This window comes from Uranotaenia lowii, chromosome 2 (assembly GCF_029784155.1).
Source record: "Uranotaenia lowii strain MFRU-FL chromosome 2, ASM2978415v1, whole genome shotgun sequence".
Lineage (NCBI taxonomy): Eukaryota > Metazoa > Arthropoda > Insecta > Diptera > Culicidae > Uranotaenia > Uranotaenia lowii.
In genome coordinates, this window is record NC_073692.1 from 336,556,131 (window position 1) to 336,572,881 (window position 16,751).

At 40.3% G+C, this 16,751-nt stretch overlaps 2 protein-coding genes and 1 long non-coding RNA gene across 6 annotated transcripts; all 3 read right to left on the reverse strand.

Annotated features, from left to right (window-relative positions):
* Nucleotides 1–430: 430 nt before the first annotated feature.
* Nucleotides 431–2,257, reverse strand: LOC129748105 (uncharacterized). 3 transcript variants are annotated; one of them, XR_008737650.1, is made up of 4 exons: nucleotides 1,546–2,257; nucleotides 1,407–1,486; nucleotides 1,261–1,339; nucleotides 431–535 (listed from the first exon to the last, which is right to left on the reverse strand). It is a non-coding gene; the product is annotated as an uncharacterized LOC129748105 (long non-coding RNA). The 3 variants fall into 3 exon arrangements; XR_008737651.1 differs by lacking the exon at nucleotides 431–535 and having other exon boundaries at nucleotides 1,093–1,339; nucleotides 1,546–1,625; nucleotides 1,683–2,257; XR_008737649.1 differs by lacking the exon at nucleotides 431–535 and having other exon boundaries at nucleotides 1,093–1,339.
* Nucleotides 2,258–7,359: 5,102 nt separating this feature from the next.
* On the reverse strand, nucleotides 7,360–12,198 carry LOC129743005 (uncharacterized). The gene has a single exon (XM_055734949.1). It carries the CDS (start codon nucleotides 12,196–12,198, stop codon nucleotides 7,360–7,362), a length of 4,839 nt encoding a protein of 1,612 aa, XP_055590924.1.
* Nucleotides 12,199–13,118: 920 nt separating this feature from the next.
* On the reverse strand, nucleotides 13,119–15,666 carry LOC129746351 (arginyl-tRNA--protein transferase 1). 2 transcript variants are annotated; one of them, XM_055739971.1, is made up of 6 exons: nucleotides 15,465–15,666; nucleotides 14,697–15,376; nucleotides 14,490–14,633; nucleotides 13,805–13,986; nucleotides 13,424–13,733; nucleotides 13,119–13,358 (listed from the first exon to the last, which is right to left on the reverse strand). In XM_055739971.1, the coding sequence occupies exons 1-6, from the start codon at nucleotides 15,544–15,546 to the stop codon at nucleotides 13,260–13,262; spliced, it is 1,497 nt and encodes a 498-aa protein (XP_055595946.1). In that variant the 5' UTR covers nucleotides 15,547–15,666; the 3' UTR covers nucleotides 13,119–13,259. The 2 variants fall into 2 exon arrangements, with proteins under 2 accessions (XP_055595946.1, XP_055595945.1); XM_055739970.1 differs by lacking the exon at nucleotides 14,490–14,633 and adding an exon at nucleotides 14,194–14,343 and having other exon boundaries at nucleotides 13,121–13,358.
* Between the last annotated feature and the right edge of the window lie 1,085 nt (nucleotides 15,667–16,751).

Genomic DNA, 16,751 nt, shown 5'->3' on the forward strand with positions numbered 1-16,751 from the left:
AAATAATTCATGGATTGTTCGGAAAATTTTGAGTTCAGTAGCATTCAAACCATTGCTAAAAAGACGTCCCAGATGACTTCCCTTATGCTCACACATTTTTTCGGGGATTTTCATCCGGTTGGATGATTCATCCCCTTCATCCCGTCTCCTTCCGTGACTAGTGTTTGTGTGTATTTTTTTTTTGTATATTTTTTTTCTTTTTTTGGGAAGGGGAAAGGATAGGGAAAGGGTTTTTTGAGGATAAATGGGTAGAAGAACGTTTATATTTCTTCGTAGATGCTGCTGCTCCGGAGGTTGAGAGGACCTTTTCCTCTTCTTCAGGGTCACTCGACAGGATCTGTCGAAGGTCGCCGGCTAGATCACAGTCCAGGCGGGCTTGCTGGTGATTGCGTGAGGATATGTTTGATGGTGATGGTTACGCTGCAAGCAGGGCAGATTGGAAAGTCCTCTTTACCCATAAGATAGCCATGGGTTAATCTTGTGTGTCCTATGCGTATTCGGGTTAGGACCAGCGTTACCACATATACGGATTTTTCTGTAAGTATACAGATTTTATGGAAATTTTCAAACACAGAATCTGTATATACAGATTACAGATAATTGGAAATTTATACAGATTCCATACAGATTTTCAGAAATTCAGAGATTTTCCAAGATATTTTTTAATTATACTTCGAGTCAATCAATAATCATCTACTTTGATGACTCAATCATCCATCAATTATCACGCTTGCAGATATGGTTAAACTTCCAGATTAGAGTTGGGAACGGTTACAATGCAATACATTAAGCGAAGGGTTGAAGAAAGTTTTAAAACCTGTGATTGAGAATCATGTACCAAAATTGGTCATTGCGTTATAGGAAATGTAACTTTTAAAGGATAAATACTATCGACACAATGTTCAAATCCCAACTGGTTGTTAAACCCCAGAAGGACACTGATCGTTATATTTAACGGAATATATCGACCTTAAACTATGAGTGACCTTATTTTTCACACGTGGCGGACATGTATTTTGTCCGTTACAATTAATCGAACAAAGTTAAACCAAAAACGGTTCGCGTATACAAAATGTCAGGTTTAACACTTGTTGCCGAAACAAGAAAGAAAACGACGAAGCTTCCGGTAATTTCAACGGTGTATTACAGAACGTTAAATTATCCCTGTAGTAAAGACAATTCATGCATTTAGGGATTTGATTACTTATAATATATGTGTGCATTGTGTTTCATTGAATATAATCTTAAATTTCAACTTACGTTTAATGCCTTTTTAGTAATTATTTGTGTTCAGTCCGAAATTCGGGTGCCGTACGGTATTGCTAGCACTTACTGTTACCTATATGGTGAATGTATGTGGACAATGTTATGCTCGATAAATAATTATGTTTATATCTAGGATTTACCTGTTTCAAGTATTATTAGGCACTAACTGTGAAACTGCTCAATTTAGCAGACGAATTAGGTTTACGCCACGAATCAATACCTGTGATATAGACCTAAGTAACATAATTCATTCTTGCACTTTTAACACAACAAGTTTACCTGCGCGAAGCTATAAATTGATTTGAAGTGTTCCTTGCAAACGAGTGTAGTGTAATCCAGTGTTATTTGTTTAAATTGTACTGTAATTGTAACTAAACTTTAATAAATTTGTTGTAAATTGTTTATTTGTTTGTTACTGATTAAACGCCTAGTCACCAAACTCTGTTATTGCTGGTCATGCACTTTACCACCTTGACGTTTCTCGCCTGTCAGTGACGGCGAATGATGTGGGGGTTCGATGCGTGACTGCGGTGCGTCCGTAGGTGACGTGACACTCCCCCCCGGTAAGCCTGATCCCGTTCCTGGCTTACACTCTGTTGCACCGATGTCAAGAACCGCCAATTTCACAGCAGGTCGTTCGTACACGTTTGACAAAGTCCGCACAGTTGCACTACGAACTTGGCCGGCATGCTCGTTGACCTTAACCACTCGCCCCTTCGGCCACAGGTTACGGGGCAAATCGGAATCAACGATGACCACGACATCACCGACTGCAATAGGTTTCACCGGATGATGCCATTTAGGACGACGACGAATTGTTGGCAGGTACTCTTTTAACCACCTTTTCCAGAAAAGATTGGCGTAAACTTGTGATGTTTTCCATGTGTTTCTAAGTGTAGCGAGGCTGTCATGGTACGACACCAATGGTTTCAAACCGTGTGAGGATCCAAGCAGGAAATGGTTGGGCGTCAAAGCTTCACTTGAAGCGTTCTCAATAGGGATGTACACACTATTAATTTTTTGGTGTAAATTTATGTCAAATTGGATGCACAAAATTGAAGCATCACTTTTGACATAAAATTACAGTAGAAAAAACAGAAACGCTTGGAGCCATAAATTCTGAAACACAAATAATTAGATCATTATTGATGTAAATTTATGTCAAATTGGATGCACACAATAGAAACATCGCATTGCACATAAAATTACACTGCCTTTGACATAAAATTTTACAGCCATAGCTTTTCAAGGATTTATTCAGTGAAATAATACAAATACTCATGATCTTCCTCATAAATTTGTATTTTCAACATTTTGGGTGACGAATACACAATCTACTACATTCTACTTAGTTAACAAAACGATATTTTGATATTCACGATTACTAAGTAATGTCATATAATATACAGTTTCCTTTCTTCACCTCAAATGATTTCCGTATACAAAAAAAAATTCAAATACCCAAACGGGAAAGAAAATCAAATATCAATTTTTATTTTGAATGATGATTACAAGATTTAAATTTAAAGTTTTAGCTTTTCATTTTGTTGATTAAATCCACGAATGGTTTTGGGCTTTCCTCAAATTGTTTCAGAATAGAATAAAGTGCTTTTCGAATTTATATTTTAAAATTGTATTAAATGTGGGATTGGCTAAGGTTTTTAAGGTATCAACAAACTATACCTTAAAAAAAACTGAAATTTAACCTCCGTCTTGACTTCAATTTTCCAGCTAAATTATTACTTATAGTCATGATTTGTTGCTGTTCAAAATTTAAAAAAATTGCTTGAGACAGCCCATATTGAGACTATGCATTTATGGTTTTTTTTTGTAAACAGATTTATTCAGATTTTCTTCTCTACATAGCATTCATATTACAAATTTTCACAATGCAACACAAAATCAAGAGCACCTATCGTCAAATCATTACTAGCTTCTAATATAAAGTTTATATACACTATAAACATTTTTAGCGCTACTTTTCTGTTTGTCGCTCTTGTTTGTTTGAATTCAGGAATTGCAAAATCTCTGTAAACTATTCTCCTATTCAAAGTTGATTCTAATTTTGGTTTCATAAAAGACCATAGATGAACGATTTTACTACAACTAGAGAATTTATGCTCAAGATCTTCGATCACTGTTGGACAATGCACACAAAATTCACTATCTGATCTGTTTTGTCTAAATAGCAATGCTGCATGCGGTATCCTCCGATTCACAAGAAGATAGTACAGAGATTTTTCAGTCGAAGAAAGATGTCGGTGTCGTATATTCCGCCAAACTCGTTGCCACTCCACCGTTGGGTTTTCCTCGACAATTTTAGGTAATTTACTTCTTCCTCGGTAGACCTCTAGAAGTGCTGCGGCCGATGGGCTTTCTCGAACATTTGCAGGGATGTACGCCATCTCTCGAGCAATAGTTTTAAGACACGGATATAAGGCCGGAATGCCTCCAGGAAACGGTGGATTACCCATTAATCCCTCAAATGAAGAAGCAAAAGGAGTGTGCTCTCGACATCGAACGAAACGGTTAAGCAAGAGTGCTCTACATTTCTGCATTGGTAGTTGAAGGTTAAGGCCACCTTTTTCGACTGCAAGACCAATCTGCTCCATTGAAACTCTGGTTGGATGCCGTTCCCAGACAAAGTTTCCTATTTGAGACGTTATCCGAGCTGCTGATGCGTTGGGAATGCCAAGGATCGATGCCATGAACCACAATTTGGACGTTACGAAGGTGTTGATGATGGTTATCTTTTGGAGCAAAGAGAGGATTCGTGGTTTGAATTTCCACATAAGTTGTGAAGTCTTTCTTATGACGTCGCCCCAGTTTACTTCAACCATACGCTTTGATGAATTGAAGAAGATGACACCAAGAATTTTCACAGAATCGCAGAGGTTGAACCAACCTGGAGATCTCGTATTCTGTTGTGTTCCGATGTTGATCGCCATTGTTTTGTTTGTGTTCAGGACTGCTCCAGAGCATTGCTCAAACTCACTGAACGCGTCCACAATCCGTTGCAAATTGTCTTCGTTCTCCACGATGATCGAGATGTCGTCAGCATACGCCAACACCAGCTCTTGTGGGTTATTGCAAATGGATAGGAGATTTTCTAGGAGAGGGTGTAAGTAAAGGACAAATAGGTGCATACTGAGGGGGTCGCCTTGACGAACGGAACGTTGGATGGGGAAGGAGGGAGACAGATTTCCATTTATCAACATTTTTGAGGTGGACTTTGACATGATTTTGTCCAACAAAGAAACAAACAAAGGGTTAAAATGCAAACTTCTCAAAACACACAACAGATAGCTTTGATCAACTCGATCAAAGGCGTGATCGAGGTCGAAAGAGATGAGCCTCCCTGATCTTCTACGACAGTTGTACTCTACAACACGGTCTTTGATGGCTGATAATGCTTCAAATATGTTGTGATTGTTGTTTGAACACTTCTGTGAGGGGTTCAAAATATGATGATGTTCCATTATCCTCTCCATACGCTGCTTGAGTATTCGTGCGATAAGTTTGTAGTCAAAATTCAACAAAGAGATTGGACGGTAATTTTTAATCGTATCGTCGGTGGTTTTCTTTTTGGTCAATACTATGATTCCTTCCATGAACTTCTCCGATATGTTCCCATTAAGCGCTTCATTCAAGATTAAGTTGAGCTGTCGATGAATGATATCGAATGCCTTCCAGTAAAATTCTTTAGGAATGCCATCGTTACCGGGAGATTTTCGAGAGGCACTTGATTTAATGGCAAAATAAATGTCTTCAGTTGTTATTTCGTTCATTAATTGTTCATTTATTTCAGAATCTGGAGAAATCTCTCGACGGAAAACTAAGTTCGAACTGGCTGCGACGTTTTGTCTACTATACAAGCAACGAAAATAATCTGTTATATGATTCTGTATTTCAACAGGATCAGTCAAAACTGTATCTTGATGTCGAATTGTTGATATGTGACTCTTTTTGTTGCGTAGCATTCGTTCACCAAGTTGAAACGATGAAATTTTTTCACCTCCTATGTACACATCGTTCAAGCGTTGGAAAGATGTTGAAAATTGATTTTGGAGTTGCAACATTTTTGCTTTGATCTTATTTACTTCCGTAGTTGATTGAGGATTATTTAAAAGATTATCATAAGCGACCGTCAAAGTACGATATAATAACTCATTTTTGGCATGAAATTCTTTGAAGACTTCATTTGTTTTCCATCTGAAGAAGCTGCGTATTTTAGGTTTTGCGCATTCAATCCACCATGCCATCCAACTATTATAGCGTGCACGCTCGCGTAACCAGCGGTTCCATTTTTGTTCGAACTCTTCTAAGTTTTCTTCGGTTAAAATATGGGATCGGATTGACCAAAACCCACGACCGTGAGCCTTGCCAAGATCAGGAAGGCAACATCTTATTTTAAACGCCTTATGATCAGAGAAACAAACAGGGAAAAACTCAGCTGTACGAAGATTGGGAGTGAGAGAGTGAGAGATATAAATGCGATCAATGCGCGAACCCGAATTCGGGCGAACGAAACTGTATGCTGTTCGACTTCCATGTTTTAATTCCCATGTATCAGACAAATTCATATTGTCGACAAACCTTTTTAACGAGATGGTTAAAAATCTGTACATTAAAGTAATAATTCAATATCGAATCTTCAAAAGGGCGAATACGCCAAATCTGACCATATTAAGATATTATCTTAGTGGAATAGTACGATGATTTACGGTTTTATCGACATACTCCTCGGAAAGATGTCTTGTATTCAAGATATTAAGAAAACACTCATGGGGCTTCCACACTTTCAACGATGTTAACGCGTCGGCTAAAATCAGGGTTGATTTCTTTCAAATTATGTTTTTCTTATACAAACCTTAATCCCGTCAATGCGTTTGATCTGCCGTTATTTCGGGTAGCTTTACGAAACGAATTGTTCCTGCACGATTACTGAAGCGGACTGAGTTCCGTGTGACGCACCTAAAAATGCAAAAAAAAGATATTGGTTTACATTGAATATTTTGTCATAATATTGCATTTTTTGCGATTAAACAATGCCGAAAAATTCTTGGTATCCAAATGTAAATTGAGTTCATTTATTTTTTAATTATTTTTTGATTACTAAACGAAAACTTTTTTTTAAGTGAATAAGAAATTGCGAAGAGGGAAATACGTATTTTCAAAAGAATGTACAAAGCGGTCTGGGACTTGGGCCCCGTTGCAACAGACTGTCGAGTGTCGGCCAATATTTCAAAAGCAGTTTAGCCAACTAGTGCAAATGGAACCAACCCAACTAAATCGTTATAGTGTACGCACTTCGTCCAAACGTGAGTGGGCGACAATTTAAACCCCGTTGACTCGCAGCTTTTAATTTGACTACATACCTACTAAAATAAACAAATGCTTACTCACCTCCATGGCTTCCGGACAATCTTTCCTCGTTTCATACGCCTCCACGTAGAACACAACATCATTCAATTTGATTTTGTCGGGTTACTCCAGGGAAATCCTTTTGTCCTCGAGCAGTATTTGGTAGGTCCGGATAAAAAAGTCGTCGGAGCTGCCGTTGACACTGCTGCCGGTAATGGCTAACAAGAATGCGGATATATTTGGTCCTGCTTGGATTGGGGGGTTCTATGATGGGATCCGGAGCGGATTGTAGCCTTTGACCGCTCCCGTATACGATGTTCCGAACTGAAATTGACAAGTTTATTGAAAAACATAAATTCCACCGATTATTCGTCGAGGTCACTTACCGGTAAACAGGATTGATGGTAGTGAATTGAACATTTTATGTTTCAAAATTACCACAAACGAATTGATCACGCTTGAATTTTTCAGAACGAAAACAATGCAAAGCAAAACAAATCCGCGAGTCAAATCTTACACTCTTATTTCTTTTACTTAAGTATTGAGTTTAGAGAACATAATTTTACATCATTAAATACATGAATTTGGGATTGAGATTCAATTTTCACTTTCTCGTCCTTATTTATTGCTATGGGCATGAATTTTAGATGTAAGACGATGTAAATTCAAATCCTTTTCGATTTAGATCAAATAAATTTAGGTGCTTAAGCGTTTCTGGCTCGTATAATTTTAAAAAATGTTTGGTGTGTAGGTGAGGGGACGCGAGTTTATGATGAATTCGATCTCAAGTAGGCTGTTACGAAGAACTTCATCGGTGGGAGTCCTTGGAAGGTTCATGTTATTCAAGATTTTTTTAACTGATTGCACAAGCCTTTCCCAACTTCCGCCCATATGCGGACTGCTGGGTGGTAGAAAAGTCCATTTTGTATCGGCCGATACGAGGTCCTTCATAACCTTGTCTTGATCTAACTCTTGAACAGCTGCCGACAACTCTCGACTTGATCCAACGAAATTGGTTCCACGATCACTGAAGATCTCGATAGGGGTGCCACGTCTCGCAATGAAGTTTCGAATGGCCATGATACAGGAACTGGCAGTTAAGGAATGGGCTATTTCTAAGTGTACCGCTCGAACTACCAAACAGGTTATCAACACTCCCCATCTCTTCTCGACACGTCTCCCTACTGCTACGTTCATTGGACCGAAATAATCGATCCCGATATATGAAAATGGTCTTGAACATGCTGCAAGCCTTGCTGGGGGTAGGTCAGCCATCATCGGAGATTGTGGGCGAGCTTTAGCGTTCTTGCATGCTTGGCAGTCGCGATGAATTTTATTACATACTCTGCGAAGCTTAGGGATATGGTATTTCTGTCGTAGCTCATTCACCACAGTTTCATGGTTTAGATGATGGTAGTGCTCATGAGTAAATTTAACAACTAGATTAGTAACTTGATGATTTTTCGAGAGTAGGATTGGGTGGGCAGTATTCTGATCTATAAACCGACAATTGGAAATTCGACTTTTCATCCGTAATACTCCGTATTCGTCGAGAAAGGGTGAAAGTCCGTAGAGCACACTGGTCTTGGGAATCCGAGGGTTAACGTTTTTTGTGTTTGATAATAAGCTAATTTCTTCGCGAAATTCTTCTCGTTGCGCCATTCGATAGATCTCGTATTCCGCATTCAGCAATTCTGATTGTTTCAACATGCCCACTGCTTTTTCTCTGTTATATAATGTTTGGCGAAGGTTACCGATGTATCGACGAATAAACGCAACTAGGCGTACTAGCTTCCACCAGTTCGAATGATCACCGAAGTTTATCAGAGGTTCTCGTATCACATGGACATTTGAATGTTGAAGAATTTCTGTATCAGTTACTCCATAACATTTGAGTTGTTCTGGCCATTCTTGCCGCGACTGCCAAATGAAGTCTGGACCTCTGAACCACCTACTACTCGAGTGCAAATCTGGTGTTTTTTGCCACTTTGTACCTTCATCGGCTACATTCAATTTGGAAGGAACCCAATTCCATTCTGCAACATTTGTTTTTTCCAGGATTTCACCAACACGAGCTCCAACATACTTTGTATATTTCCTGTGATCAGATTTCAACCAGCAAAGCACATCTCGAGAATCGGACCAAAAGAATCGCTGAGTTATTGGTAATCGATGCTGTTCTACTACATCCTGCGCTAACCGTGCTCCAATCACTGCTGCTTGAAGTTCCAGGCGTGGAATTGATACATACTTCAAAGGAGCGACACGAGTTTTGGCGGTTACAAAGGCACATTCCACGGAATCCTCTTCAAATCGTAGGTAGACGACAGCAGCGTAGCCGTTTTCACTGGCATCTACAAACACGTGAATTTGGATGTGATTGGTGTCGGGAGAAGAAGAAGTTTTGGTTCTGTAGCACCTTGGAATGGAAACGTTTTCTACTTGTTGTAGAACTTTCAGCCAAACACACCATTTTTCAAATTGTTGTTCGTTTATTGGTTCATCCCATTGAACGCCGGAACGCCAAATTTCTTGCAGAAGTACTTTCAGGTACATAAGAAAGTTTGCGAGAAATCCCAGTGGATCGTAGATTAACATGAGAACCCGCAAAACTTCCCTTTTGGTGGGAATTTCTGAGCCAGTCATTAATTCCGGACGACATCTTTTCGGAGTCTTGAAGGTGAAGGTGTCCGAGATTGTGTCCCACCACATTCCAAGAACCTTTTCTGTTGCGAGCGCAGCACCTATATCCATATTCTTTGGGGCAACATCACTCTCGCCCATTGCTTCCATCACGTTCCTGGAGTTGGACAACCATCCTCGAATTTCAAAACCTCCGCTAGCGTGTATCATGCGCACGTTCTTTGCTAATTCAATCGCTTCCACTTCTGATTCAACACTGCAAAGCATGTCATCAACATAGGTTCCGTTTTTTATTTCGTCAGCTGCTAGGGGGTACTGCTCTCTGAATCGTATCGCATTAAGGTTCTTTACGTATTGAGCACAGCTTGGCGAACAACTTGCTCCGAATGTCATGACTTCCATAACGTATGTCGCTGGCACGTCTCCAAAGTTTCCCTTATTCCAGAAAAAACGTTGGTAGTGTTGATCTTTGTTGTTTATCCTAACCTGGTGAAACATTTCGCGTATGTCACCCGTAATCCCAACACGATACTCCCGAAAGCGGCGTAGAACATGTGGAAGCGGTACAACCTGATCTGGACCCTTCAATAGAAACGAATTTAGAGAGACCTTGCCTACTTTAGCTGCGGCGTCCCAAACGATCCTGAGTTTGCCGGGTTTGTTTGGATTAGTTACCGGAAAGATCGGCAGGTACCAACAACGATCACGATACATGTTTTCCTCTTCTGCTGTCAGCATACGAATGTATCCCTTAGTCTCGTATTCGCATACTTTCTGCTGTAAAGCCTTCGCCAACTCTGGTTCCCGAATCAAACGTCGTTCTAGACACTTATGCCGGCTTAGTGCCATATTTTTGCTACTGGGTAAATCGATGTTATCATACCGCCAAAGTAAGCACGTCTCGTATCGTGCGCCATTACGTGTGGTGTTCTTCTTGAGAAGTGCCATTGCACGCTCGTCGTCCTTTGACAAGATCTGCCTACCACCTGCTTGAACTCCAAGGCTATCAAAAGAAAAATAGTCTCGTACCGCTGCGTTAAGCTCATCGCACTGACAAACGTGATAGTTGAACTCAGATTTTCGAGTAATGGCCTGATCGTTTTCAAGATCATTGGGTCCGAAAATTACCCATCCCAAGCGCGTTAGAACAGCCGTCGGCTGATTTTCGAGACCTTCTCTGGAATCCAAGGGGTATTCGAGACGAATATTGTCCATTCCCAGCAAGATACGTGGCCTAATATCGGTATACGAGTCAATAGGAACATCTGAGAGATAACGATAACGATTTATTAGATCAGGTCCAGAGACTGTCTGCGGAGGAAGTGCCAAGCTCTCGACTGTGTGTACTTTCGTTAGATGAAAGCGATTGTCTGATTGACTTCCGGTGATATCGATAGAACATCTCACTGAACCTGCTTCGTATCGCCCTTGACCAGCTGTCCAGTTAATACACAGTGGGTACTGTTCACCTGCAAGGTCCAAATCCTGCCACAGGCTATGTTCCATCAAAGTGCAGGTAGAACCACCATCGAGAAAGGCATAGGTTGTGATAGATCGTTTCTTACCGTGTACGGTAATACGGATGTACTTAAGCAAGACCCCTCCTAGCGAACAATTGTGCGTATTGCAATGCGAATTCTGTGTTGGATGGGAAGGCGGTCCTGAATGCTTGCGGTCGTCATGAAGAAGCGAATGATGAAGAAATCTGCAGCCGTTTACGTTACATGGAATTTTTCTCTCACACGCCCCTAAGTGTTTAGCCAGACATTTACGACAGAAGTTATGCTCGTTCTTTAATGCCCACCTCCTTTTCGTTGACATCTGAAGAAAGACACTACAGCTTTCTATGTTCGCACAATCTCCAGCACAAGCTAGACATACCTTTCGAGTGGATTCTACGGACGGCTGCTCGGAGTGTACGTGCAAAAACGCTTCTTCTCTCCTATTTCTAGAGGAAGGTTTCGTCCATGCTTGTGGTCGTGTTACTCTGCTGAAGGCATCGACCTTCTTAGTTAACCAAATGTTGAAATCCATAAGAGATATCGCTCCAGTCTTCTGTATATGTGTTGCCCATTTCATTTTGAGGTTAATTGGGAGACTTTCCACTAATTCTTGTAGCAGAGTAGCATTATATAAACGTTCGTCTAGCCGACAGGCTAGAATAGTTGCACAAAGATTCTGAACAGCAACCCCAAAGTCAATTATGCTCTCTAATTTGTCTGCTTTCGGCGGCGGCATCAGCTTAACTCTCTTCATCATCGTGTCTACAATGGTTTCCGGGTTTCCAAACAGGGTACTAAGACGGTGTATGATGATAGGAACATTGTCTGGATGCAGAAGAAGACTTTTTACGGTGCTGAGAGCTCTGTCTTGCAGACTTTTTTCGAGACGATCCAAAAGCTCATCATTTCGAAAACAGCACATCCTTGCGGTTCGTTCGTACGCTGCAATGAACCTTGGCCATTCCTCCGGATCTCCACCAAATTTAGGCAGTTCTGTCACAATGTGTCTAGCTGCAAGATGCTCCGTACTCAACGGGTTCTCAGTATTACAGGGACCATCGGCGTTTGGGTGGTAATGCGGGAACGAAGAGAACTGTCGTGGTGTCGATGCTGATACCGGAGGCAGATTGGAACCATGCGGATTGCCGTAGGGGTTAGAATTCACGAAAACAGGTTGCCAGGCCCCCAAAGATCCAGGAGCGTGTTGCTGTGCAACGGCTACCCTCGGTTGCTGAGAAGTATAAACGGGCGGATATATTTGTGCTGGGACAGAACTTGGTGGACATCTCGAAACATATGATTGTTCAGGATCACTTGGTGGAAGACCTACCGCACCTTGAAATGCTTGACATGTTTGACATGTTGCACAATAATAGTAGCCCGCAGTAATGAGCAGCGTAGTCCAAATGAGTGCGCTACGCATTATAAAACCCTCACCGTAGTTTAGCGTGAGTATCCGGAATGAAAATTTTTGATACAGATTTCAATACAGATTTTTGAGATTTTTTACAGATTAAAAAGATTTTTTGGCTCGAAAACACAGATTTAAATGTGGCAACGCTGGTTAGGACTCTCCGCTCAAAGAAGGAATTCCGGTCGTTCCATGCATAGGTGCAGTTTTTGACCTCCCTCAGCTTGTATTCGGTTATATTGATCCAGGTGTTTGCCCAAGAGAAGTGCAGGTGGATTTAGGCCAGTGGGAGGCATCTAAGGGAGCGATGGGCAAATTGGGGGGTTCTAGCTGACTACTGTTGAAAGCTAGTCGATCTGCTGCTTCGTTGCCGGGAATCTTGGAGTGATCAGGAATCCAGCACAGAGTTATTTTCTTCGCAGCTGCTATGTTGGAAAGGGCAATGATCCATGGGTGTTTGGTGTTAGCAGTTAGACTTGATTGCTGCCTTGATCCTGTAAATTTCAGTTGTGCTAGCGATTGCTCAACATGGTTGGAGTTGGATGAATTCTCAATTCAGCTCTCATACACGGTGAGAGCGCAAAGACAACTTATATCAAGATGCCATACTAACTAAAGTTATATAAACTAAATAATTAAAGTAATTCAAGTTGTTGTGAAATTATTCAACAAGGCAATATTCGTGAAAATCGATTCAGTGGCTGTGAAGTTTAAGTTGTCTGAATTTTTAAGACCGACTTCTATTTAGCCTGGGTCTTCTTCTTCTTAAACATAAAAATGGTTTTCACCAAGGGGTACGACTCCAGCCTGGGTCTTAAAGTGTTACAGGAATAGCATTTCGAAATGTTTGTTTTTTTTTTTTAACTTACAGCGCAAACAACAGTCAAAGGATGTGATATTAAGTCCCAAATACCTACATTTTTTAGCATTTTTTATTTGCAGTAACAAATTAAGGAACGAGTGATTAAAAACTTTTTGTATCGTTGAACGGTTCAATTGAATTTCACGAAAAGAACCATGTACGGAAACCAATCGCAGGCAATTGGCTTAGTTAAATTATCTTAAATAAGTTACTAACCTTCGTAAAGAAGCATCCTACCAGAACAAACCTTGCCAACCAGGCGGGCATAGAGCGAAACATTTTCGTCGACTTCCGTTTGATCGGTTGATTCCTGCGTAAAACGATACAATAATTAATATAACAAACAAAAAATAGTAACTTTGTCTTTACACATACCTGATAGGCCGAATAGCGCATGTACGTGCTACCGTGCAAAATCAGCACGTTAGCGAGATCCGAACGGGTGACCCGGTTGGCATCCCGGGCATCGGAATCTTCGTTCAGGCGGCAATACTTGTTGCGGTCCAGTTTGGCGAGCATGTTAGCAGTGATCGGGTGCCAGCTGTACACTTCCGGGCACAGTAGGTAAGACGGGGTAAGGTTGGCTTTGTAGCGCATCTTTGGGCACGAGTGGATGTAGAAACCCATGTAGTAGTTTGAGATCGACGGCGTTTGCTGGTACAACTTCCGGGTGAATGCCACTTCTCTGAAGAAAAGGAAATGAGAAAAATGTTGAAAAAATTTGTTTTTCCCGTGTCAACTTTCTTAAAATCTCACCTTAGCGAACCGTAGGTTCCAAGAGCTAGGAATCTATACTCCGGGTCGTAAAAAAAGTAAACCGAACTGACAGAGCTGGGTAGGATATCGATGACTCCTACGGCTATCAATCGGTCGTCTAGCCAATACTGCTGATGGAAGGACCCAAATCCACAGCTTGGAGTCTGTGAACCCTTTGAGTACTGAAAAATACATCACATTAGATTATGATAACGTCTAATTTTCCAACAGTATTGAAAACAAAAAAAATATAAATGAAGCAGTCACAGGCTGGTAAGAATGTGCGAGCAAAGGTAAGAAAGCAGCGGGAAATTATTTGATTAACAAACGGAACAAAGGGACGAAAGCAACCTAGAGAAAAAGTCGAGGGCCAATGCTACAAACTGTACCTTGAGCGGTGATTTCACCAGGAAGTCCTGATACTCTTCGATAGCCCGGGGCGGGTCGTTATGCACCGCGGTTTGGTACTTTTTGTACAATGAAAACGAACTCTGAAGACTGTTTTTGAACTCAGCGCTCGAGGTGCACACGGTAATGAGCTTCGAAATGACGACGGCGCGGCCGTGGATTTGAATTTGTTTCGTAGGCGGAGAGTTCGGAAGCCAGAATCGAAAGGATTGGGAGAGAAAATAAAAAAGAAAAAAACAAGCATTACAACTAGCGTGTCGATTGCAACAATAATCACCTTAAGGGGAGATTTGACTAGGAATCGTTGGAATCGATCCTTTTTCATTTTTTCCGGGGGATCCTGATGAATCCTTGTTTGGTATGCGCAATATAAGGCAAATGAAATACTGGAAGCTCCTTCACTCGAAGGAACAAGTTTTACCTACAAGAAAACAGAAAGGATTTTTCCGAAATGATCATATTTGAATTCATCTTTCCAACAAACCTCTAAACGATGAGCAGCTGCTTCGCCAGCTTTTGGTGCTTCATCCAACAAATCTTCCAGAGTTTTTTCTACATTCTTTCCTTTGGCAGCACGCATACGCTGTTCGACTTCTTCAGCGCTCAGACCTTTCTGGAGTAGTTTTTCTTTTTTCCGTTCAATACGCATCAATTTCGCTTTTTTAGGAAGCGATGTCTCTGAACTACCATTGCCTGAAGGCCGTTGATTCGGAGTGGCTGGTGCACTTCCACTTGTATCTGCACCCTTAGCCAGGCAAAGGCCATCGACAGCATCCGTCGTCTGTCCTTCGAACGCAACATCTTTCCGCTTTAATGTTTCAATTTCCGCCGGAACTGATATTTGTTTCCGTGGATTTCTGGCAACCTCGCCCATCTCTAAATCTCCACCACCGGTGAACTCATCTGCCGAATTACCTCCGGAAGTGTTCGGTTTTTCTGCGTCCCCGTCTTCTCGATGACCATCTTTAAGAAATCGGTTCACTTTTTTGATGATCTTCTTGTGCGATCGATTCAGTCGGAACTGGGTGGCATCACACTTGATTGTATACGATGGGCAACAGGTACTGTTCATTTCCGGTTTGTAGCAGTAGCACCCGGACCGACGCCAGCCGCGATCGATGAGATCCTGGTAGTCTCGACAGGTCATCGAATGCGCCCACATGCCTTTTATGGATACAGTATGGAAAGTATGAATCATACAGCGAACAAAATATCGTATAAATTAGAACGGAAAACACTCAAAAGAACTTACCATGAGATTGGCTGACATGCCGTTTGCAGTAGCCACAGCTATTGTTGGATTGCTTCCCGTAGAAATCTACAATCGAATACATTTTACCTGGTCCTCAGGTTGTAAATTTCGTATATAAAACAGGAATATTAATGCTGTGCCAGGAAAATCGGCCGACGAACCATTCTAAACTGGGAAAACAAAAACAAAATTATTTCGTTAAACGACTACACTCCGAAATGCTTTTTACTATTTGAAGTTCAAATTTACGCATTAGGAGGAAACTGGGGTCATCGCAAATTACGTAACATGCATATTCTATGGCAGGATCGTCAAATTAAAATTTGACATTAAAATTGACAAATTGAAATATGCAATCTGAAACTGCATCTTAAATCTGAATGCGAAATCAGAATTTTTAAATTAAAAAAAATATATCTCGATTTCGATCAGAAATCTGAATTTGAATAGCTGAATCAGAAATTTGTAATCTAAACTTAAATATGGAATCTAAATCTGAAACTGAAATCAGAATCTGAAATTTGAATTTAAAATCTGAATCTGATATATCTGAAATCTGCAGATTCATGAATCTCAATTTGAAATGTAAAATCTGAATCCGGAATCTGAAACTGAATCTAAAACTTGAATCTGAAAATCTTAATCAAAAATTTTAAATCTGCAAACTGAATCTTTGAAATGAAAAGTTAATCACCATCCAATCTAATGCACTGCGATAAATATTTATAATTTCAAAGATACAGATTGCAGATTAAAAATTACTGATTAAGATTTCAGATTAGTTTTAAATATATTCTTTGAGAAAGAATATTTAAGAGATCATAGACGGATATACAAGATTAGAATCATATAGAATATGAATGGTTTTGAACTCTATCTGTATCGATACAATCTTCTATATAAATCTATAATCTTTTAATTCTTAAATATTATTTCTTAAAGAATAACATTTTCACCTATAAGTATATAGCCAAAAACTGAATCTGAATCTGAAACTCGAATCTGATATCTGGATTTGAAATCTTAAATCTGAAACAGGTTCAGCTGAAATCCGAGTATAAAACTTTATTATCTATGAAAAAATGGGAGACTTAAATTTAAACAGAAAATTTGAATCTCCTCATGTATTTTTTGCAAAAAAATTTCAACGCATTGAATCGTTTCAATATAAAAAAATGGAATCGTCACGAAACCGTCACCGGTTGTCATTTTAGAAACGTCGTCAATTTGGCAGCGATTTGTTGATTGTTTACACTTTTCGAACTCTAACAAAACTGTCAAAATTTT